Consider the following 24,551-nt stretch of genomic DNA (forward strand, 5'->3'; position numbering starts at 1 on the left):
CAACACTCTAGCCGACAGGGAATAAACTTTTGTTTATTGTATTTTAATGTAATTATCTTTTGTAAAGCCGACATGGTACATTGTAAAAGACTCATATATGTATGAGATCTTATAGGTCATTTTAAAAAGAGAGAATGTGAGAGAGAGGAATTTAGATGATAAGCATAAGGCAATTTTGTATAAGGTGATATAGTTGACAGCGAAGGTTTTGGTTATAGACTGAGCTTAAACCGATACTGAACCTGGCATAGTTGATGCTGATTTGAAGCAGTACATTATATTGGATTTTGATAATCCATTTTGTAAGTCAATGAGACTTCTATTTTGTAGTTGAGTAGTGAGCTCTAGGCTGCTAGCCTTCTTGCATGTGCAGGCACCTCATTGTAAGTAGTATTTATTCATTGGCCAGTGAGTGAATAGTGTGGATCACAAATCTCACCGAGGTTTTTCCCACATCGGGTTTCCTCGTTAATTATCTTGTGTTATGGTGTGTTCTCTATGTTGTCTCTGTTATTCTTAATTGTTGCATTAATTCTTATTTACCGGTACACTGTTTTGGGATACAAAGTTCTTAATAAGTTTAAATATTCTGCTAACCAGTTAGACATTGATTCACCCCCCCCCCCCCCCACACCTCTCAATGTCTTTGGAGCTATCATTGATTCTAACATTCTCAATACCAGGCAACAAATGGATAAAATAGAAAATCAAACAAACGATTAGAGAACCATATCAAAACAGATATGCATCACTTTTCATCATCTTCAAGTTTTCAAACAATTGTCGTTGTAGAATCTCACACAAATCATACTCAACATTCTCTCTAACCATCATGTATGATATGAACTTTGGTCGACACACAGGAACCCTCTTTATTCCTATGATAAACTTTGTATGATATTCCATTATTGCATATTTGACTTCTACATCTCTGATGGTGTCAATTCTCAGCACTCTTCCATCTGATACAACATCGGTCAAACGATTCACTTCAATATTCTTAACAAATTAAAACATTGGCACTTCACCAGTCACACATAACCTGGTCGCAACCTGCAATACATCTTGCAAAATCAAGTATGGCATATCAAGCCATAAATATTCACCATGAATCCTACTAAGAACGATTCTGATAATTCTTCATATGCGATCATCAAAAAATAATTCCATGAATCCAAACCCCTGTGTAGCTAGACGTTGATTGTAATTATTAATACTTAATTCAAGTATTAATGAATATCGGAAGAGCCCCTATGCTAGAAAATAAAGATGAGGATATTGTCCTTTTCAATAATGCGTAGAAAATTTATAATATTGACCCACAAGTGGATAGCCACTTGAGATGTGTGTCATGTCCACTTCATAATCATTTTCTATTAGTTGAGGCTTTAAGCTACATATTAGAAATTTGTAAATTTTAATATTTACTTACTCATGGTTGTCTTCTTAATATATTATGTACCATCATTGCCTCAATGAGAGTTCAAGATGTAGAAATAGAGTAAAAGACACAAACCATAAGATAAATAAAATACACAATTACCTTGCCTTTTACCTTTTCATATTGTTGATTGAGTTGAGTTACACTTGTTGACTAACTTATGATGTGTGTTATGACACATTATAATAAATATTTAGTTGGAGTTAATATAACCTAAATAGAATGCCCAATTTGGTGAGTGGATCTAACAAGATTATGATATGAGGAAAGAATGTGTTATTTTTAATCTATGGACTCATATTGAGATTTTGGTTCCATTTATTAAATAGTTTTTCATAGTTTTTTAGTAAATAATTGATGATTTCATGTATTGTATTTCTTATATATTAGGTGCTTAAGGCGAAGGTTGTGTGTAGATTTTTGTAGATATTGTTAATTAGTGAAATTCATGATATCTTAATTTGAAAGTGCATTGTAATATTTCATTTACTAAATAGTACATTGGACTATTATAAAGTGTGGGAATTTTTCTATTGAAAAGTTTTTCCCAAGTACATCTAAATTATGCTATATTATTTATTTTATGTTTATATGTGCTTCTACCACTTTTAATTGTTAAAAGATTAAAATTTCCACAACGTGCACCTCACAAATCAATTTTTAGTCCCAATCCTAAACATTAATTTCTTTTTATGGTTTAAAATTAAAGATAAGGAGATTATTAATGTTTTCATTTAGTATGACCTAACTTTAATTATAAACCTTAAAATTTTCAAGGTTTATAATCAAGGTTAGATGCTTTTAAATATTTGTGTAACAATAATAGACAAAATTGCCTTCGCATATCCTAAGAAGTTATGAATCTAAGATATACTCGAGTTATAGAAGTTGCAATGATAAGGATAAAATGAATAATTTTCTTGCAATTGCATCGTCTACATATTCTACTCCATTTCTTCTTACATTGACCAATCATTCAATTGTAAATTTGATTGCAAGCACAATGTGTGTACATGCTTTGCAAAACCCCATCTGAGCATGTATGCCACTAGATAAAATAGAGACCTTTTCATACCTTTTATTTTGGTGCAGTTTACTCTTATGTATCACTCTACTCATAGGGTTTGGTATATTGAGAGGATTTCTCTTCTATATCATCATTCTTTCACATATCTTGAAGTATGTAGATAGGTGTGATATATCGACCTATTTGGCATTGTAAACATAGATATATCAAAAGATTAAAGTGATAAGAATTTCTTCTATAAGTGATACGGAATGAAGAGTTGTGACTCTCTAAAAATGAGATATAAGAGGGAAAAGAGCATTGAACACCGATTGGGACTAAGAGGGGGGTGAATCGGCCTGGAACTTCAAAAATAGTTATTAATAAAATTATTAAACATCAACACTTTAACCATCAACACATCAAACAAAAACACATAAACAAATGAACACCAAATATACGTTGAAAACCCAAACAGGGAAAAACCACGATGAGAATCTAACTCACAATATGAATAACAATGCTTACAACATTTTAGGTTTGTAGCCAAGGAGAACAAACACTTGAAGGGCAAGATACAAACTACTATCGGAGGACTCACCGTCAATCAACAATGAATGAAATAGTTGAATTGAAAATGAGAAGGATTCTCTTGATCATGAAATTGTCCTTGAATAGTAATCAAGCGACCAATAACATGGCAAACATCTCTGATAATCTCCACTATCACAACACTCTATCTAGCAAAATATATCATCTTCAAAGCTTTTCCCAAACTGACTTTTGCATCACGACAAACTCAAATCTTCTTGTAAATCATTTGCATACACTTCTCACACAATTCACTTCTCATCCATGCCCATTTCATCATTTTGCACATCTTATATATGAGATACAACATTGAAATCCTAAACAAGGGTCAGCCAAGACAATATTACATAAAATAGGCCACTCAGACCAAAAAAACTTAGATTGGTCCACTCCATGATAAAGAGGGAACCAAAACATATCATAATACATCATCCCATGAATAATCCAACAATCTACATACACTACCACATATTCCAAAGGACATTAAAAAACATAACATGTAGATATAATCAGTTAGTCGGCCATATAATCACTTCCAATGCAAAATACTCCATTGCGACCTTCACAAATCAAAGTGAGACCCAAATAATCACCTCAACCCATCTTCCACCACATATGCAAACCAAAAGAACATGATCCACTAAACCACAATGCAATCAACATCATATCTAGACGGCACCAAAAGCATTCGAGACCACCCTGAATACAACATGACACAACCAACACCAAAAGTGTATCCAGACCAAACTCTATCCAGATAACCAAGTTCTGACAAAGCATATCCGGGCCAATATCCATCTGGATAACTATGTTTGACATCAATGACAACCATGTAAGCTCATGCTATTAACAAAGAGATCACTTGAAGTGAAAAAAATGAGGAAAGAAATGAAGGGAAGCATGTGAACCAATTAAGGATTAATGGAAGAAGAAAGGAATGGGAAGTAGGAAGGTTATGTCTCTTTCAAAGGATAAAAATTATAAAGGGTTGTACTATTTCAAAGGGTGGAAATTGTGAAAGGTTGTGTCTCTTGCCAAATGATAGGCATGATGAAGAAATGTGACTTCTCCCTCACATGGGGAGATATAAATGGAAGAATGTTCATTTGAGGAAGAGATGGAAGGGAGATCGATTTGGAGAATAATATATCATTCTCAAAAGCAGCAATGAAATGTAGCAATGAAGGGTGGTGACTCAATTCTAATGAAGGGTGGCGACTCAAGTCTTATGAAAGGTGGTGACCCTTTGACCAATGAAGTATAAAAGAGATCATTCCAATCATTCAAGGATCACTTATCAATCAGCATTCCAATCATTCAAATCAAACAAACAATCAATTAGCAAATCATTCCATCGAATCCACAATCACTTAATCATCACTCACCAATTCCTCAAATCATCAAATTAAAGAAATTCATTCATTCAATCAATCAATCATCAAAGGATTCTAATTTTACAAGGATATCAGATATTTCTCTCAGCAATTTGACTTAACACTCCAGTTGTATAGCTTTGTATGCACACACATTAAATATCGTAACAATATTTATGACTACTTCTGCATATAAGTACCAGTATATTTTTGCATATTAATAATGTCAATATTCTGCATATTTATAATTGATCATGTTGATATTCTAAATATCCATGTTTGACAATACATTATGCTCATATATGTTGTAATAGATCTGAATTGTGATATATTGTTGTTGGTTTATTTTGAGTGTTACTAGTCATGATGGAGGGAGAGAAGTTTACAAGTAGGGGAACAGTATTGGGGTCACCTTCTAGGCATGCCACCTCATGGTAAAGACTGGGGAGTCCCATGAGGGCAAACGGGTACAAAGGGTGTTGCCTTTGGGCCTATTAAGGATAGACTTCCTAAGCACCCTATTGTGATGGCCCTCATGATCTCTGTCACATGTGGTGAATGAATGTGTTAATCTTGAGACATAGGATAGGGGTGGTAAGATTAAGGAAAACAGTGATAGGATACCTCACAAGGTATTCCATCTCATATGGTATAGACCACATGAGACCAAGGGGAACGAGATCCGTCCTTGGGCCTAGGGTAGAGGGTCTCTGGGGCACCCTTATCTAGTCAATCTCTTCTACATCGTATATAATTAAACTCTCAAGCATAATTTATTCTTGTAATTAGGACTATGTCTTACATATATATGATTGGTGTTTCCTAATTAATAGGTCTATTTAATGAAAAATGATTATTGTATATTTTCTAACTTACTTGCAGAGTTTCAATCGAAGGAATAGGTATCTCTAAACCCTACTCTACCTCAATTAGGTTAAAAATTGGGTCTTTTTAATTTGGGGACATTACAATGGTGGACCATGAGATGGGAAACTTATGTTGGTATGAGAGGTCATCAATCTGAGACAAGAATGACATATGCACTAAACCTTCTATGATGTGTTGTTGGATAGTTCCTCAATCCAATGTTTTTTTACAATGAATTTCTCAATCTTGCTAAAGAGGTGAATGAAGGTCTATTCCAATGCATCAAGAGATTTTTTTTCCTAAATCATAGAATCAACACATGATCATGGAAAATTTACCTACATGCTAGTAGAGAAAGAGAGCTTTTTCCATGCTTTATTTCGTAGAAGGTCAAACCACTTTGAAACCAAGTTCTTGACAATTCACATTCAATTTTCCCCTTATTATATGTCACACAAGTTTAAAGTTTGTTAATTTTTTAGAAGATTGAATTATCCTACTAATAGACTATCGGTTAGAAAGAAAATTGGTGGCCAGCTAGTGGAATAATTTTGTTAATGATGTCAGGAATTAAAATGGATGATAATGCACAATTAAATCAGCCATGCAATTCATCTACTAGTGAGCATTCTTGGAATGTGTTTTACCAAACAACTTTTTATTTAAGATAAAAAACCTCAAGGTAAAGAAAACTTTCATTTCCATTGGTAGATTGTGATTATCATTTTAATGCTATCTACAATTATAATTTTTTTTGTATAGGTGATAATTATTGTTTTCTCCCATTTAGATGTAGATGACGCTTTATCATCAATCAACTAACTACATATTGCCCTCTCTCTTGATGGAAGGGTGCAACTATTTGGTGGAAGAATGCCAACAAAGATCACTTGACTATTTATACCCCTAATTCCCCTTAATTCCCAAGAAGAGGAGTCTTCCCAACGGGATAACTATTTAGCTTTTGGTGCAGCCTTGATGTGCCCTCCTCCTTCTACTCCTTCAAATCCCATTGTATGATTGCTTGCTCCAACCTCTCAACCTACTCGTTCAACTTTGAATCAACTTCATATTATTCATGTGGTCGAGGGTCAATCTTCACCTTGTTGATCTTTTGTTGTTGCACACCAACTCATGCTAGAGTGTTGGGTGAGAAGCCAAGTAGAGAAAGGTTTGCGATTGTCTAAGTGGGACCTCAAGGATGCTATCTTTATCTTTTGTTTATAGTTGTTTGTGGCAACTTGACTACAATCGTACCTCACTATTTTTTTACTTTTGGAGAGCTTTGGTTTGCCCCATTGCTCATGGAACATGTTTCATCTGCCTTTTGGCTTTATTAGTGTACATGAGTTCAGACCCTTTCAATTCTACTTATCAATATCAAAAACAAACTAATGCATTTGATTTTAATATATTAAGGATTATCAAGTATGATAACTCATTTGATGTTTGATGGAATTGATCCTAATTTAAAGTGGCTTTTTTGTGCAAAAAGGAGCCACTTGAGAAATATTATAATATCTTAAGGATATTCAACATATTTGATTAAGTGTGGTTGAATCAAATCAAGAGAGCATAATGTTGAAGCTCAATTATCATGAATTATAGCCTTCCACTACAATGTAATTCATAGCAAGTAGCCTCATTAACTTCGTTTGCTTTGCTTTTCTTTGTAGCTTTTTGACATTTGTATTTTGTAGTTTGTAATTGATTTTGAAGGATCAAATATTGAAGTCAAACTATCGAGTAACATACTATACAATGTGCACTATTGGGTTCATTTGCTTTGTTTATTTGCAACTTGACATTATTTTTTGGTGGCCAACTACTGGAAATATTTTGGTAGTCATTTGCCACAAATTAATATAGACAATCATGCACAATTAAGTAAACCGTGCAATTCATCTACTAGTGAGCATTCTTGGAATGTGTTTTACCACAACTTTTTCCTTAGGACAAAAACCTTCAAGGTAAAGAAACTTCAATTTCCATTTATAGATTGAGATTATTGTTTTCCTATTATCTACAATTATAATTTTTATTTCATATGGGTAATAAACTAATGCATTTGATTTGATTATATTAAGGTTTGTCAAGTATGATTACCCAATCGACCATGATGAAATTGGTCCTAACTTAGAGTGGTTTGTTAATGCAAAGGACCCATTAGAAAAGAAAGATTATAATATCTTGAGGATGTTCAATATACTTGATGAAGAGTGGTTAAATCAAATCAAGAGTGAGCATAATGTTGAATATCAATCATCATGAATTATAATCTTCTACTACATTGTGCTTCATTGCAACTAGCCTAATTGGCATCGTTTGCTTTGCGTTTCATTGTAGCTTGACAAACTAATGTATTTGATTTGACCATATTAAGGATTGTCAAATAAGATTACCTAGTCGACCTTGATGAAATTGATCCTAACTTAAAGTGGTTTATTAATGCAAAGGACCCACATGATGAGAAACATTCTAACATCTTGAGGATGTTCAATATGTTTGATGAAGAGTGATTGAATCAAATTAGGAGTGAGCATAATAAGTATCATGAATTATAACCTCCTACTAAATTGTACTTCATACCAACTAGACTAATGGCCTTCATTTGCTTTGTGTTTCTTTGTAACTTGACATTTGTATTTTGTAGTCTATAATTGATTTTGAAGGATCAAATATTGAAGTCAAACTATTAGTAACATACTACATGTGTGCACTATTTAATGTGAAAAATCCATATTTGAAAATGTATTGTGTATTTTCTCCATATCTCTTACTATGTGCAATCAAACCAGATTTCTCTTCTCTTACGACCTGATCCTAATGATGGAACACACGTGTAATTGAAAATGATGATGAAGAAAAAAAATATAGAAATATACCAAACTAATACAATAGATTATGAAAATTGTTTTTAAAAATAGAACACCAATTTTTTTCTTAAATTTTTATGTACTTATAAAATTTTCAATTACATTCCAAAAATTGAAAATATTTTATCTTTAATTTACTGAGATATTCGCAAAAATACTATGTGTTTCCATGGTTGCAATAACTTAGCTTTCTGATATCATGTTTGCTCATTCATTTCTTTTTTCTTTAATTAATTTTACCACAAAGTAGTACTCAGTGGAATATGCAACGATTATCGAAACAAGTTCACTTTGTTATAATACTTAATTTCAAAATAAATTTACTTCGTTTCAAACGATGATGTGATTTTTAAATAGATTTCATCTTTCATTGACAGTGTGACATGTTGCACACGTGCGGGGAATAACGTCAGCGCCGAGTTGAGCGCTACATATGAATTTGATGTAAATTGTTCGCAGTTCCCTAGCAAGAAAGGAATACTTAAATCTGTAAATAGCCATTTCTCTTTTTTTATCTTCTTGTCCTAGATAGTAGATATATACATTTAAAAACCCAAGTGAGATGGGCAATGCTTTCATCTACTTTGGATCCATTTCCTTGGGACAGCCCTTAGTGTCTTAGTTAGATGGTTTATATAATGGTTTATATTATATAGGATTTTCGGTTCAAATACAAGATGTACACGTTTTACTTACTACAGAATTTAAATTTGTAACTTCTCTTTCAAGAGTACAAGTTTTCTATCATTAGACCAATTCAGATGTACTAAATTGCTCACCTAAATCAAAGATAAATAGCCAACAAAACAAAAACCACAGAATCATCAACAAACAAGAAAAACAAATAATAGTGGATAGTCCATAATTTCAATTCTCATAATTGCAGTGGGATCAACCCAGCATAAGCAGACAATCATTCTTTACCTGGAGCTTCCAACGTATTTTATTTTTTTCTCATTTTAACTATATTAAAAGACAGATGAAAAATCATATCCGTGAGAATAAAGCAGATGCATATTGTTGCCAAGAAACACAACTGGTGTCTCATCGATTTTCTTAAATCTTCTTGACATCTAGTCTGATTGAATCTGATCCTTGGTCAAAGAGAGAAAAGTCATGTTGTGATTGCTCGTTATTTCAGGGGCTGAAAATATGATAGATTTGAAAGTGTAAAGGTGAATTGGCAAGGATGTTTGGTCTTTTGTCCCGAGATTATGTCTGTTTTTGTAGGAACAAAACAATAAAGGAATCCTTCCTCAGACTGGCCTCATCTCTAAAGTACTTTTCATATCAGTAATGAAAACCAGCAATTAATGGAAATCTTGCTCAAAATTGATGACAGATGCATCTTATAATACAAATGTCTTAAGGTATACCAAGCTACAGGCTACCACAATAACCTCATCTGATTGTAGAAAACCCAACCATCTCAAAATCTACGTATCTAGAGACCCAATTAAAGAAGACCCTAATATGATGTATGATGTATCTCATAGTTGATGTGTTTTAAAATCTCAAGATCGTATCCATAATTTCCAATTATATTTGGAATCTGGATACATAGGCCATAATAATATGGCCTCATCTCTAAAGTACTTTTCTCCTAAAGTGGGACAACGCATTGTATGATGTATCTCATAGTTGAGGTGTTTTAAAATCTCAAGATCGTATCCATAATTTCCAATTATATTTGGAATCTGGATACATGGATGAAGTTAGATAACTCTCAGCAATATTGGCGCTCAAGTTATTGCAATCTAATCCAGAAAACTCAGCTTGACAACATAAATAATATTGGTTGTAAGAATAGAACCAGAGTTGGTGAATGTATCATGATTATTGATCATGGCTTTATAGGTCAAATAGGCCTACTTTCACATCGTCTAATGATATTGTTTGAGACGGGCCCAGTTTGAATTTTATGGGCATGTATCTAATTTAGCAAGTGCAATCTGCAAAATTATAGTTTAAATTATGGACCAAGAGTGCATCCCTCGTTCAAAAGAAGTATTCCATGATTTTTCCATATGTCCATTCTTCCAGTTGCAAACATCATTAGAATAAAAGAGGAGAGCTTCTGGGATATGCATTGAGATGTTTTTCTGATAAGAGAATAGATCCACTAATAACACAAGTGATTGGGTAATCATCAGCACTGGTTGCATTGAGTGTTTCTTTGTCAGTATTTCAATTATGCATTTTTTGCAATAATATAGTTAGGTACACTTGACACTGACATGACTGTCACTCAATGTAAGGTTCAAAGTGCAAACACTTTATCACCCTAAGTGCTCACCAACTACATAAAGACATCGAATGGTTATGGCCTGGATTCTCGTCTTCTACTCTTCCAGCAGGAAGAAGGGAGATACTGTTGTGATGATAGTCTAGGCCATGTATGGCCAGGACGGTGATTATTTATTGGTAGCATTGATGTATTTACAAATAAGACCAAACCAAGCTAAGAAGACAAGTTTTAGTATATATGACCATGCATATTGACAAAGTGTTATGCTTTATTGCAGAAATGGGCCAAAAAAATGGAGCTTAGAGTTGTGAATCCCCGCATTGGCCAAAACAATCATGCAGGAACTACCGATTAAAATTTCCTAAAAAGTACTTCAAATTCAACTTTTTGAACATTCCTAGGCAAGAAACTATGAATGGGTGAAATTGACTAGTGGATAAAAGTAAAACAGGCAACAATCTGCATGAAGATCAAGTTCCCTCACCCAGGCCACAATATGATATCCAACCAAGATCTAACACAGGCTTCCACAGAAGTTATTGGCTGGTCTCTAGTCCCTAGTGCACGAGATCAAAAACCTAAAACTATATGCTTTGCACATTCTATTTGGAGAAGCTCATAGTATCAATCTACTAAATGTCAAATATGACTGAATATAGAGAGACCAAACCGAAAACACAAAAATCTAGTGGCACACAAAAATAACACATAAAAACTCAAGCAAGACATGCTTTAACATTATTGCTGTAATTCAGAAGTGAAGCTCAAATATTTTGACATCCTAGAGATCTGTCCACTGGATCTGACAGAGATGCAGAAACATGAAATCCATAACTGTAATATAGTTTCCAATTTCATTCTTACATAGAACCACAATATGAATACAAAATTAAAACAAAATAATTTTACAAGAGTACTCCAGTTATAGGAAAGAAATGGATTTTCATGCTGCAATTCCAGAAGGAAGTACTTCAGGGAGTTATGTTTTCAGGACAGCCTCAATTAGGAAAAGGGTGGAGCAGGAGTGAAAGCTTCAGAAACATAGCCATGGAACCATAAAGCGAATCCCCTTATATACACCACCACTATATGAGATCCAAGTGAGAAATTGGGTGGACATCTCACTAAGTTACAAGTAGATCCTCTCTGAAACATGAATTAAAGTTTAAGATTAATGACTGAAATTCTATACTTATTTAATATCACACATGACTGAAATGTAAGCAACCAAATTAGAACCATAGGCTCGAAAACCTAGTTCACTCCAAAAGCCGACTCACAATGACCAGAATGTTATAGATGTGACTAATCCTGCAATCCTGAATTTGACTTGGCTCTTTGAGAGAAAAGTAATCTCTATCTGGCATCAAAATTACCAAAAAAATTTATTATTAGTAAGAGTTAGTTTGATTCAACATTTAATCAACTCTCCAAGAGTTATCAACAGCCAAAAATTATTTGGAGTTCTTGCTGGGTGTTCTGTCAAATCTTAATCTGAGAGTGCGAAAATCCTTCTAACTAGCATCTTTCGGTAGGGGGCATCATATATCATAGGCAAAATCCAGTTACAATCCACTGAATAAGTATCTGGGCTATTGTCTAAGTTAAATTACTCATTTGACCTGGTTCTCACAGGTTACCTAGTACCACACTGAAAATGATCAACATATTGAATTTAAACTAGATTTTGGAAGACCATTGTTAAAGAAAAATCAGTTAAAAACTAAAACTTGTTTTCCCTAATTTTTCTATAAAATACATTCCTATTGTAATTAAACCTTAGGGTTTCTGTAATTTAACAGGATATCCCATGATAAGGCTCAACTATCATCTTTTTGCTACACAGCAGTCCCGAGTGATTAAAGCCTAAAGTCATTATAATAATCTACAGGCACAGCAGAAGCTACAACATGTGCCTACTACTATAGCATCATCACCTGTCACTGAAACATGTGAAGGGAAATATAAAAAAATTTAAAACTTAAAAAATCTGGGCAAGTCTTTTGAAAGAACTCTTGGTATTATAAGTTCTGTGAAAGTAGAGAATCCTTTTCTGACTAAGATTCCACAGGTTCTACACTAACCTTAGGCAGTTTCTCGAAGAAATTTTTTTTCGTGCACTTTTGGAATTCTTCATTGATATTCTTCATTTCCAAATGTTCAATACTATTGGAATAATTCTTATGTTATAAAGAAAAGGCCAAAGAATGAATGTTAGCCACTAAATCATCCACTACTGAAAGCCATGCCCCAATAGATACCCGATCTTAAAATTGGAGGAAGAACAATAGAATGTGCAACAAGCAAATAGGGTTTGGTAGTAATGGTGCGATGGATATTGATTTCATTACAAAGAACATAAGTATTTTCCTCACAAGGTCAAAATTTTCAGGGTTTACACGAAGAAAAAAATGCATTTGGTGTGTGCACAGAATAGTTAGCAGGAAACTCCATTATAGGAGCATGAACTGCAACCACATCCCTATACCCACAAATTCTATGATTACATTTATATATAATATAGTCATCTCCTTATTCATTTACCCGCATGCCCTGATTTGTTTGCTGTCCCTAATCCGTCTCCATATCCCCATAGCCTCTGGTAACTATGGTGCACAAGTAGACCGAAGATACGGTCAACATTTTGAACATACACTGTTAAGGGTTTAAAACGTACCATAAGAAAAAATGCTTAGATTATTAACCTACACAAGGAGACCTTCCTTCGAATAACAAGAATGACATTAAATAGTATTTAATGCCACCATTCGGCATAAGAAAGTCCAGCAATACAATATATACAATTTTGTAAAAACGATGTAGATCCATCTCTAGGTACATATAAAAGCATTATACATCCAGTACCTGTTCAGAGATCGAATGGAATGATACAATCGTTGCTTTCTTTAAATCAGAGGTCAATCAAGTTAGAGTTTTATTAGTAACTAGAAAAGCTCCTTCTGGAAGAATTAACAGGGGGCTTGTTCTGCGTCAAATAGAAAAGATCGTCCGTCATTAGCAAAATATACTCTAAAACCTCGGTCCGGGCATTTGTTAGATCCAGACGAGGAAGCCGCAGCTCTCGAGCCCTATAGGCAGGGGAAGGCGTAGGGTTCAAGCCATCCCACTGGAGCCGAAGCTTATAATCAATCTTTCTGTAAACAAAAACCTCCTTATCCACAGAACTAGTAACATTGAAAACGCTCCACCCACGGCCTGCCAGAATTCTGGTGAACTTCTCCATACTATCGACAAATTCCCTGCTGATGCGCACAGCAAGCGAGGACTTGCGCGGATAAGCGACAGGGCTTCTATTATTTGACGGAAGATTTTCGACCCTAAAGAGGCCTCTGCTGAGGGTTACAAATTCATGAAGCTGTTGAGGGCAGGCATCAGTCAAGTGAGGAAAGGGCAGCCAGACAGACTCACGGGCGGCCATGCCAGGCCACGAATATATGAGGCGGCCATTGATTAAGTCCCCGCAGAATTCCATGCCCACATCCCGAGCTATTTCGGCCACCCGGAGCTCATCCTTCACCACTTCCTCCGTCGGCACGAACACCAAATACGGGAAGTCTCTGCCATTGCCCATGCTCAGACTCAGTTTCCGGCTCCGGCTCCTCCATTTGGGCTGCTTGGGCAAGTAAAGAACCGCCTTGCGCAAAGAATTCCGGCGGTCTCCGTCGTCTCGGAGGACCAGGGATCGAACCAGGCTCAGTGACAGCATTTCCTCATTGCTTTAAAAATCGAAAAGGGCGAGCGGCGGAGTTTGCTTTCAGATTTGCAGAACAACACAAAAGTATCATGAAGAATGATGGGGCTCCAGATCAGCAGATAAAGAGAGCCTTTCCGTTACTTTTGGGCTGAGCTTTTAACGGAAAACGCGACATTAAATGCTTAGGCGCGCATTACCTTTTGAACTGGACTTCTTCATGGCCTCTGAATCTGCTACGATTTCGTTGTTTACATACCAGTTCATCTTTTTCCCCTGCAGGCTACATTCTTTCTACATGTAGGCCAACTGATTGCTTTTATCTCGAAGTCGTAAATGATGTAACAGGAATCTCCGTATTTCCTTTTGTTTATTAGTTTCTGCAGGTAGGCAGGTTCCTTGTGCATAATTGCAGGTTCCTTGTGCATAATTGTGTTGTCAGTTTAAAGTAAAGTGAAGAGACTAATGTCTGCGAATTTCCGCGTCAGAAATATTATTTTATTTGGAACGATATACATGCACTCCGAGGTCTGTGGAATGAACTCCAAGGTCATTGGATTGAGTCGAAAATTAATTTTGAGTTCTAAATTAATCAAATTTAAAAATAAAAATATGTTTGAGTACCTATTTAAGAGTATTATGCATGGTGGTGTTTGATTGCAAAGGTTGGCAATGCAAAAATCTACATATCTAATCTAAAAGAATAACAAACAAATCATTATGAATTGTAGAAACTTCATAAATTCAACATTATATATTTTTTAAAATTATACATAATTGATAAAATTGAACAATATTATTATACTTTAATTATAAATAATTAATGAACTTTTCTTTGTATTGATTGTTCTTTATTTTACAAATATTTTAAATGTATATTTATTTTTTTAAACAAAATTTAAAATAAAATGATTCTTATTTAAAACAAATAAAAATATATGATTTACATTAAAAAAAATTTATAATTCATTTTATATTATTTATATAAATGATTACTTTCATTTAATTATATTAAATAAATAATATGTACTTCAATAAATAAAAACTGTAAATTAAGTTTGATCCATATCGAATCAGTTTGACCCATATCGACAAGTTTGACCCATATCGACAAGTTTGACCAATATTGACAAGTTTGACCCATACCGAATCAGTTGACCCATATCGAATCAATTTGACCCCTATCGACAATTCGTTTAACTCATACCGATTATTGAACCATATCGACAATCAAGATCCATACCAACTTGACCTATGTCGAATTTGAACCATATCGACATTTGACTCATATCGAACAATGACTCACATCGACCCTAGACCGACTTTTCGACATCTCGCATCTCAACAGATGCAATCGATGCATATCAACACATCGACAAGGTGCAAAACATCATAACGAACCCAAAAAATATAATTTCCACGTGCACAAATGAGATGGAAATGGGCCCTTGAGGGTTTATATAGTCCACGTTGATGCAGGCGACTGTGGTGCCTCGGTGGACGTGTGGGGCATGTAATGAGCCAAAATATGACTTTGTTTTGTTAGATTTTGTCATAGAATTCTTGCTTAGGTCATGTGTCTAGGTAGTATATGGGTCAAAGGACTTTCCTGGTTGATGTCTTTTTAAGTATTTCTGGAACTGATTTATCATATACCTAAGGTTGTTATCTAATGATTTTTATACAGTCCATCTATGCAGATTATCTAAATTAATCTTATAATGTGGTTAATTTATGTTAACATCAATAGATACACATGCTTTTGTGCACATTAACGCCATGATGCAGGGTCAGCCAAGATGAAAGAAAGACTAATTTGGCGGTTAAGAAAAACATCAACGTGTCGCTAGGATGCGAACCCAGTCAAAGTGGAGCATCATTGGAGAAGATCGTAACCAATTGATTGCTTCCTCAACAGAGCGGTTTGTGGAGAATTCATAATTCCTAGTGGAGCTTAAATCCAAGAAGGAGGTTGCACTATATTTTTTCAGCTGCAGGACAGTTGTTGTTGTTCTGTTTTCCTGCGCTGACTTCTTCTTTAATGTAATAAATCTTGTTCACCTATTCCTTTGGGACGTGGGTTGATCAGTTAGGAATCTGTTATAAGTTTCTTTATAAATAAAGGTCTCTATCTCCTCACAGGGGGAGAGACAAAACTACCATAGAATTTGTAGTATTCAACTTTCAGACTTATGTATTTGCAATCAATTTGAAATAAAGAAGACGATGTTATTTTGAGCTTATCAGTTGTTATCTAAAGTTCTGGATATACTCACTCTTGAGGGGGGCCACTTGGTGAGTAGTCCCTCTGTGTTTTTCAGTTAATTTCCATTTTGTTATAGTTGTTGTTGTGGTATTCGACTGTTCCTGCAGCCACTAGAAACAGTTCTTGTGTTTGTTCTTGCAGCCAAAGCGGGCAAAGTAGTTCCTATCCGCTGACCAGAACGTTGTCATTCAGTAGTAATTGCTTAAGTTACTTTCAGTTGTGAGTTTTGATAAAGTATTAGTTTACCATGTTTCTGCATATTTATTTCAGAGAATTTCCTTTTAGAGCAGTAGGATAAAATGGTTGCAATTTGAACTTAGTACACATACAGTGTTAGCCCGTTTCAAGTTTATGTCCCTAGTCGATAAAGTAAATGAGCCTTTGCTACAGGAGAGTTAGTTGTTCAGTGAGGATGTCCAATCCCTGAGCTAAGTTTTTACAATCTAGTTGCTATTCCAATTGCGGTGACCAACATTTTTGGCACCGTTGTCGGGGATGGTGCCAAACTAAGAACCTATTGTAACCATTAGTTTTAAGTTTTTTAGTTCGCTTTAAGAATTAGCTCTTAGAATTCATTCATAAAATCTACATGCATAGAAGAAGAAGAGATGCATTAGGGAGGTTTCTTCCCTCGCATTCCACTCTTGAAATAAGATCAAATCAAACCCCAGAAATAAATCCTTTTGTTGAAGCTTTTGTGCAAGCTAGAAACCAAGGTGTTTTTTATTTATCAGAAGGAGACCTTGACTTCTTAAACGAACCCCCTGATTATAATATTTTACCTTTAGTTCTTTATCAAGGACCAATGGCAGGAAATCCTCCAGGAGGCGGAGGAGGGCATCCACCTCCGCCTGTGAACCCAACATTTGAATTCCCTATTCCTAACTTGCATGATAATGCAAACTTGAAGAATATACCAGCCTCCTCTCTTCCAAAGTTTTATGGCTTGGTCATAGAAGATCTAGATACCTTTCTGTTCAAATTTGACATTCTTTGTAGAAGTTATGATTATACCACCGATGCCCATAAACTCAAGTTATTTCTTGCTACTCTGAAAGAAGTTGCTCTTAGGTGGTTTATGAGTTTAAGTAGAGATGTAATCACTTCCTGGGATGAAATGAAGGAAAAATTCTTGGAGAAGTATAAAGATTAATGCAGGAATGGATCGACATGGTGATGATATCTTCCGAATGACACAAAAAGAAGATGAAAGTCTGGAAGATTATCTTGACAGGTTTATGTTCAGTGTCAGGAAATCCAAGCATAACACCTTAAGTGAAGAATCTTTGAAATTGATTTTTCTAAGGGGAATCAACGAGGATTGTATTGACTCATTGGACCTCATGGGAGGAGGAGATGTTACTCAAGCTCAATGGGAAGACATCAGGAAGATTTGTCAAAAATATTCCAGAGCTTCTGCCAAGAAAGGTAGATGCCATAGGCCTGGATCTTCAACAACAAAGCATCTACAACAGTTTCAAGGATGGAAATAACTCATTTGCTAAAGGACTTTAAAGAGGATGTTATTAACAATATGGCTACTCAGTTGGATACACTTCAAAAAAAGAAGAAGCATGAAGAAGCAGAGACAATGCTCGTTGAGTTTTGTCCTCATTGTAGGCAAAAGAAAAAGGACTACAAGTGTAAGCTCCTTGCTAAAATTGACAGCCAACAGGCTCCTCCAGATTTTAAGCCAGTTTATGGAGATGATAAACAACTCTTCTATGTTGCACAACGAAGGCCTTGGCCTCCAAGACAAGGTATGCCACAAGATCCATTGTCTTTTTCTAGTCCTTATATAAATTTTAATGCACAAAATAATCAATGGAAACCTCCATATTCCCAAAATTTTGGGAATTATACTACTCAGCCTTGGAATAACTCCCAAAATCCTTGGTCTAATTATCAAATCCCTTCCTTTCAGTGGCAGTAGCCACAAGAGAATTGCTCACAACCTCAGGGTAACTGGCAACAATCACCTCAATGGAGGGGAGGTCAGCAATGGTCAAACCAATCATTAGGTTTCCTGCAGCCACCACAATAGTCCCAACAACCAACTTTAATGCCACCAGCTTCTAATGCTGCTCTACCTAAGCCAACTCAACTGCCAACACAACCTGTACCAAATCCTAATAACAAACCTCATCAACAGCAGCAAGTTTATTCAACTGATCCTAATCAATATCTTGCATACTCTCTTAGTATAAGTGATGTTCACTTATAGTCAGGAGCAACTTTTCCTGCCCCATCTCCTCCATTTATAATAGATGTAAAGCGGAAAAATCGAACCCTAGTCGTTCTCCCCTCCCTAACTCCGAGGAGAGAGAAGGGAGAGTCACTAGGGTTGATGGTTTTCACTTAGGAGGGACTTTACATTCAAAAGAGGGGTTGAAACCCACAAGATCCAATCCCACGCAATGCAAGATTGGATTCTATATGAGTTTCAAGGGTTGTGATAGCAAGGATACCCTCTTTTGTAAAGAATGTAGATAGAAAGATTAAGCTAGGAATGCATAGAAAGTGAGAAAGATTCGCTTATAAACTGAGATAGGGATATAGGATGAAGCTGCGGACCTGGAATTAGCTGTAAAATGTCGATACGGCGCTGTCCTGCAAATTTGAGCAAAAGTTGACGGGACGATGGCGCCCGGCTTGCACACGGTCCTCCGAAAAATCCGTGAAACGAAGGGGGATCTGTTCGTCTCTGCACAAGGATTCCAGATCTTCAATTTCAGCCGCGTACCTGCAACCTACACACAGAAAAGCGAAGACGATTGGGGGGTTAGGGATGAGGGGTTTGCCTTTAGGTCAAACCCCGGTTTTGGAATTAACCAAGAAATGAGAAATACTGTAAATGTAATGTAAAACAAGTACTAATACCTTGTTGTAAGGATGTTTGTATCCTTATATGCGAAGGTATAGATGTTGTTGTTTGTTGTATGTTGTATGTTGTAGCATGTAATGTGTTGTAAGTGATCTCCTCTTCAATGGTTGAATCCTTGTCTTGAATGCAACACTTAGCCTTGAATGGAGACTTAGAATAATCAATTGCTTGAAGGAATGCTTGAATGCTTGAATGCTTGAATGTTTGAATATCGTTTCCACCTTTTTCCATCCTCTCCAAAATGAGAGAGGAAAAGTAGTTTATATACTTGCCAATTAGGGTTACAAGATTGATTTTCCCGACCTTAGGCCGACCGGGAAATGTTATTTTCCAATTTGCAAACAAAAAGGCCCGAAGTCCCATAGGAGACCGGGCCCAAAATAGGGCCAGGGACCCGGGCGCTGGGCGCCATGGTCCTGGGGGACTAGGGCGCTGGGCGCCCTAGTCCTGAAGGACCAGGGCGCTGGGTGCTCTGGTCCCACCTCCCGGGACAGCAGGGTGCAAAGGAGGATCAGGCCAGGGTGCAAGAAAATGCAGTTTTTGGTGTCGTGAGCAAGTTTCGGGGTCTCCATTCAGGTTTAGTGTTACGTCGCCATCGTGAAGACCGAAATGTAGTCGAAATTGCAAGTGTCACAATTTTAGGACGCTACATTTAGCCCCCACTTTAGCGGGAGTATAAGCGTACGCCAATACTTCCGGTAAAGTACAAGGAAACAATATTGAAAAACTTTCACCACGTCAAGGAGGCAAGATACACCAAGCCCCCAGTGGACTAAGGATCTTACGACTTCGATTGACAAAGTAAAAGGGAAGATCACGAGGGAGAACCATGACTGTCAGTAGTAAGGTTCCCTCACTATGAGTCATGCAAGAAAGATATCAAAAATTTTCAAGGCAAAGCTAAATTTGCCAAGAAATTTTCAAGTATCTTGAAAAGATATGAACGGGATTTATGCCCCCCTACATTAAAGCGATCACACACGCCTCACCGGGGGTGATTGCTTTAAGGTAGTGATACATATAAGAATGAGAAAGGAAAGGAGCACGTTATCGCAAGGATTTAGCCCCCAAGTGTGAGATAAACCCAAGGATAATAGACACAAAACACAAAGCACAAGGTGACTTCGCTTTCCTTGGGGTCAGTATGCTGTATGATAATTCATGTATATCATATGTATGTATGCATAATTGTTCTTCATTCCCCAATCAAGGAAGGTCACCTAGAAGAAGGGAACACATGTGTCTTTTGAGTCAACATGAGAGAGACCAAGAGATCTCAATGCTTTGCATCGTCCTCAAGTAGACAACACTAAGGACAACAAATAGAAGAATGAGAATAACATATAGAAGAAGTAACAAAAGAAATAGAGGAGGAGAATCTGCTATGCTAATGAAACTAGTCTAGCACGTCATCTACCCCCCGATCTTGCTGATCAATGTTTCGGGAAGGTAGGGAACACGCTAGAGGAGGAACATCCAACACAGCAGATGGAGCTATCACAAGATCCAAACAAGGGCTATGTTCATATCCCAAGCCACAGTGTTCTTGTCTAGGAGCTAGGATAAGTGCTTTAGAAAATTCATTAGATAAATGGTTATCAATATCAACAAGTTCATATTCACTATCAGAATGAACAGGAGAAGTAGCATTTTCATAATGAATAACATTTTCATCTATATCATCATCAAGATTTATGAAAATAGGATCTTTAACTCGCACAGGATCAAGACCATCATGCATCTTATGTTTAGGAGATTTCGTCTCAATCGTCGGCTGAGGAGAAAATGGAATAATACTTGTTGAAGGTGTTTTTGGGGATTGCAAAGTTTGAGAGGCAGCTACCTGAGCTCTAAGACGACGCTTTCGTCGGCGTTCACGTGCAGAACGATTCCGTCTAGTCTTAGTAGGAAGATTAGGAGATTGAGGAGGAGGAATGTTCTCATCCTTATCACTTGGGTGTTTAGGTTGTGGTCTCTTAGGTTGAATAATAGGAGAAGAGGAAGGTCTCTTCTCTCCATAAGAGGAAGGAGGAGGAACTGCTCCATATAAGGGAGGAATATTCGGTTTAGGAAGGAGACCAAGTCCATCATGATGAGGAGGGATAGGTCTACTTTTAGGAAGTTTATTAGATATAGGCATAGTCACATCCATAGGAATGGGTTGGGAATCTTCTTGAGGAAAGACATTAGTTTTATCTTTCAAAGGAAGAACTTCCTTCTCAAGAATGATAGGAATGTCAAGTTTGGGTGTTCTAGGTTCACTTAGAGATAAGATCATATCTTTTTTCCACTTTTGATAAGATTTGAAAAGATGATCACTTCGCGGAGGAAGGGATTGGAATTGTTTAGGCCAAAAATAATCAATAGGAACACTAGAAGTTCTTTCAGCTGGTTTAAAGAGACTATGATTGACAGTAACAACTTCACCATTATGGGGAAATTTCAAACACTTGTGAATAGGAGAAGCAATAGCTTTCATGGAAGATAGCCAAGGATAGCCTAGTTTCACACAAAATTGTTCGGATGATGGAATAATAGCAAAGTCCACATCAAGGGATTTGTTATGGACCTCGATAGGTAATGTAATAGAACCAATTGCAGGAGAAGAAAATGCATCAAATAGTTTCACAATCACATTTGTTTTGTCATAGATCACTTGATTCAATTGCAAAGTAAAAAGAAATTCTTCAGTAATGACATTAACCATACAAGAAGGATCAATAAGCACTCCACGGCAAGGTGTATTCTTGACTTTTGCAACTATATATAAAGGACCATCAGGTGCCCTGATAGTCTCACTGGAATCAAATGTGATGGAAGGTTCTTTAGGGATTTTCTGCTGGTCTACAAAGTTAATCACATTCAGAGTCATAGACACAAGATCATCAGGTGAGACAGAGGAATCAGTAGTATTAATCGCATTAGAGGTATGAGAAGGCAATGGATCGGTAAAAATCTGAAGATTTTGGTTAGGAGGAGCTACAGATGTGTTGCCTTTATCATTCACACCAAAAACAGAGATAGTATTATTATCAATCAAATCTTGAATTTTCCCCTTTAAAGCAAAACATTTTTCAGTATCATGCCCAGGATGACGATGAAATTGACAAAAAGATTTGTTATCAAAATAGGGTGAATTAATCTTTGCAGGATCAATTTGCCTTATAGGAGGAAGAGTAAGTACATTTTGTTCCAATAACTTATTCATAATACTATGCAATGATTCATTCAAAGGAGTAAACTTTCTTTCTTTCTTGAAAAACTTAGAAATAGGAGACACACCTGATGCTACATTCACATTGTTGTTGATGATGTTTTCATTGAATTTAATGGACTCTTTGTTCGGTTTAAACTTCCCAAATGGTTGTTGACTACTATCACCCTTATCACTCGGAGCCATAGGATGTGATTGTTCCATTTGACTCACAGTCAGTTGATAATTGTGAAGAGTTGCGCACAACTGTTGGAAAGAAGTAAACTCAGAAAACAGGAGTTTTTCTCTAATGTCTTTTTGTAAATTAGAAATAAAGATTCTTTGAATATCATTGTCAGGCACTGGAAAGGAAATTTGAGCATACAAATGCTTATATCTACCAATGAAATCAGTCACTTTTTCTTTAACACCTTGTTTACAATGCATTAAATCAATCAAAGTAACTTTAGGACTTATATTGTTTTGAAATTGTTGAATGAAAGCATTTGCAAGTTGTTCGAAAGAAGTAATAGAATAGGAAGGCAACGAGCAATACCATTGTAGGGCTTTGTCTCTTAATGTTCTAGTAAACAGTTTTGCAAGCAACCTTTGGTCATAAGCAAAATCAGTACATATTGTTTGAAAGGTCTTAACATGTGTTAGAGGATCACCCTTACCATTATAAAGCTCCAAATGCGGAATTTCAACATGTTTAGGGGGAATAGCTCGAACAATGTCAAAAGAAAGTGGACTCGCAACATCAAATGTGGGCACACTAAACTTAGATTGATTCATAGAGGCAATTTGTTGCTGTAAAGAAGAGACAGTTTGTGCAAGATTATTAATGGCCGCTTCAGTCGAAGAGTTCATATTAGACGTGTTAGATTGTGATGGAGGTGTTATGTTATTGAAAGAAGGTAGAGAGTAAGGTGGTGGGACACTATGATAGTTAGTCATAGGAGATGATTGGACATGAGGAACACTACAAGGAGGAATGGAAAACGAATTGCCCCCTTGCGTCATGTTCATTTGTGGAGATATAAGAGGAACACTCGCTGAAGGAATGAATGAAGAAGTTGGATTGAATGAAGGAAGAGGGTTGATTGAAGAAGAGGGATTGCCCCCATGACTGGTGATCATAGGAGGAATGTCTTGTGTTGAAGTAGTCATTATGTTTGATGTAAAAGTAGGTATACTAGCAATAGAAGTCGTCAAAGGAATAGAATGATTGTCCTGAGTAGGAGGTTGTGTATAACCTAAGGTTTCGGCACAACTTTTCATAGGCATCACATTTGAATCCACAATGTGTGCAATACCACGCAAAATATCAATTCCATTCTTATCACTTTGAAGCATACGTTTTAGACCCTCAATTAAAGGAAGAGCTTGACTATCAGGGTATTCTTGAGACATCCATTGTCGAAAATCGTCAAATTGGTTATCCAATTTTGAAAGTTGTTCTACAGAAACCTCATGGAGAGCTTCTTCATCATTAAGAGGATTAGAGGAATTACCCATGTCCTCGTTAAAAAGACCATTCAAATTAGGTTCCATCTCCTCAGTGATTAAACCTTGGAAAGACTTAATTCTAAGGCTTCGTCTAACGGGAATAGTGTAAGTAGGGCTTATTGTTGTAAAACTCATGCACTGAAGAAAGAGAGAAGATTTTGAATTTTTAGAGGTAGCAAATTTCAGTAAAACCAGCCAATCTTCTAGATTTAAGCTGTTAAATACAATCAGGACAATCTCCCAAAATTTCAGAAAAAATGTCTGGGACCGTGGCGCTCGGGGTGCACACGGTCCTCGCAACTTTTTTCGAAATTTGCAGGGATGAAAGTTATGATGATTTTACAGCTAACCTGAAAAAATTGAGTGATTTTACGATCTGTAGATAGGCCAAATTAAAGTTGCAATCTCAAAATTGAACCCTACCAAGATTGTCGAAAAATGCAAAATTTGAATTTTGAAAAAGAGAGGGAAACTGAAATTTTGAATTTTATGATTTTAAAGGGACTACCAAAAGCAATGCAAGTTTTGAAATTTGAAAGTTGACTCAATTTCACGCAAAATTCAATTTTGAAAGCGGAAATCAAA

The 24,551-nt window shown here is 36.0% G+C and overlaps 1 protein-coding gene across 1 annotated transcript; it reads right to left on the minus strand.

Annotated features, from left to right (window-relative positions):
• Positions 1–13,126: 13,126 nt before the first annotated feature.
• Positions 13,127–14,557, minus strand: LOC131043087 (uncharacterized). The gene has a single exon (XM_057976434.2). It carries the CDS (start codon positions 14,127–14,129, stop codon positions 13,341–13,343), a length of 789 nt encoding a protein of 262 aa, XP_057832417.1. The 5' UTR covers positions 14,130–14,557; the 3' UTR covers positions 13,127–13,340.
• Between the last annotated feature and the right edge of the window lie 9,994 nt (positions 14,558–24,551).

The sequence above is a fragment of the Cryptomeria japonica genome, chromosome 5, assembly GCF_030272615.1.
Source record: "Cryptomeria japonica chromosome 5, Sugi_1.0, whole genome shotgun sequence".
Lineage (NCBI taxonomy): Eukaryota > Viridiplantae > Streptophyta > Pinopsida > Cupressales > Cupressaceae > Cryptomeria > Cryptomeria japonica.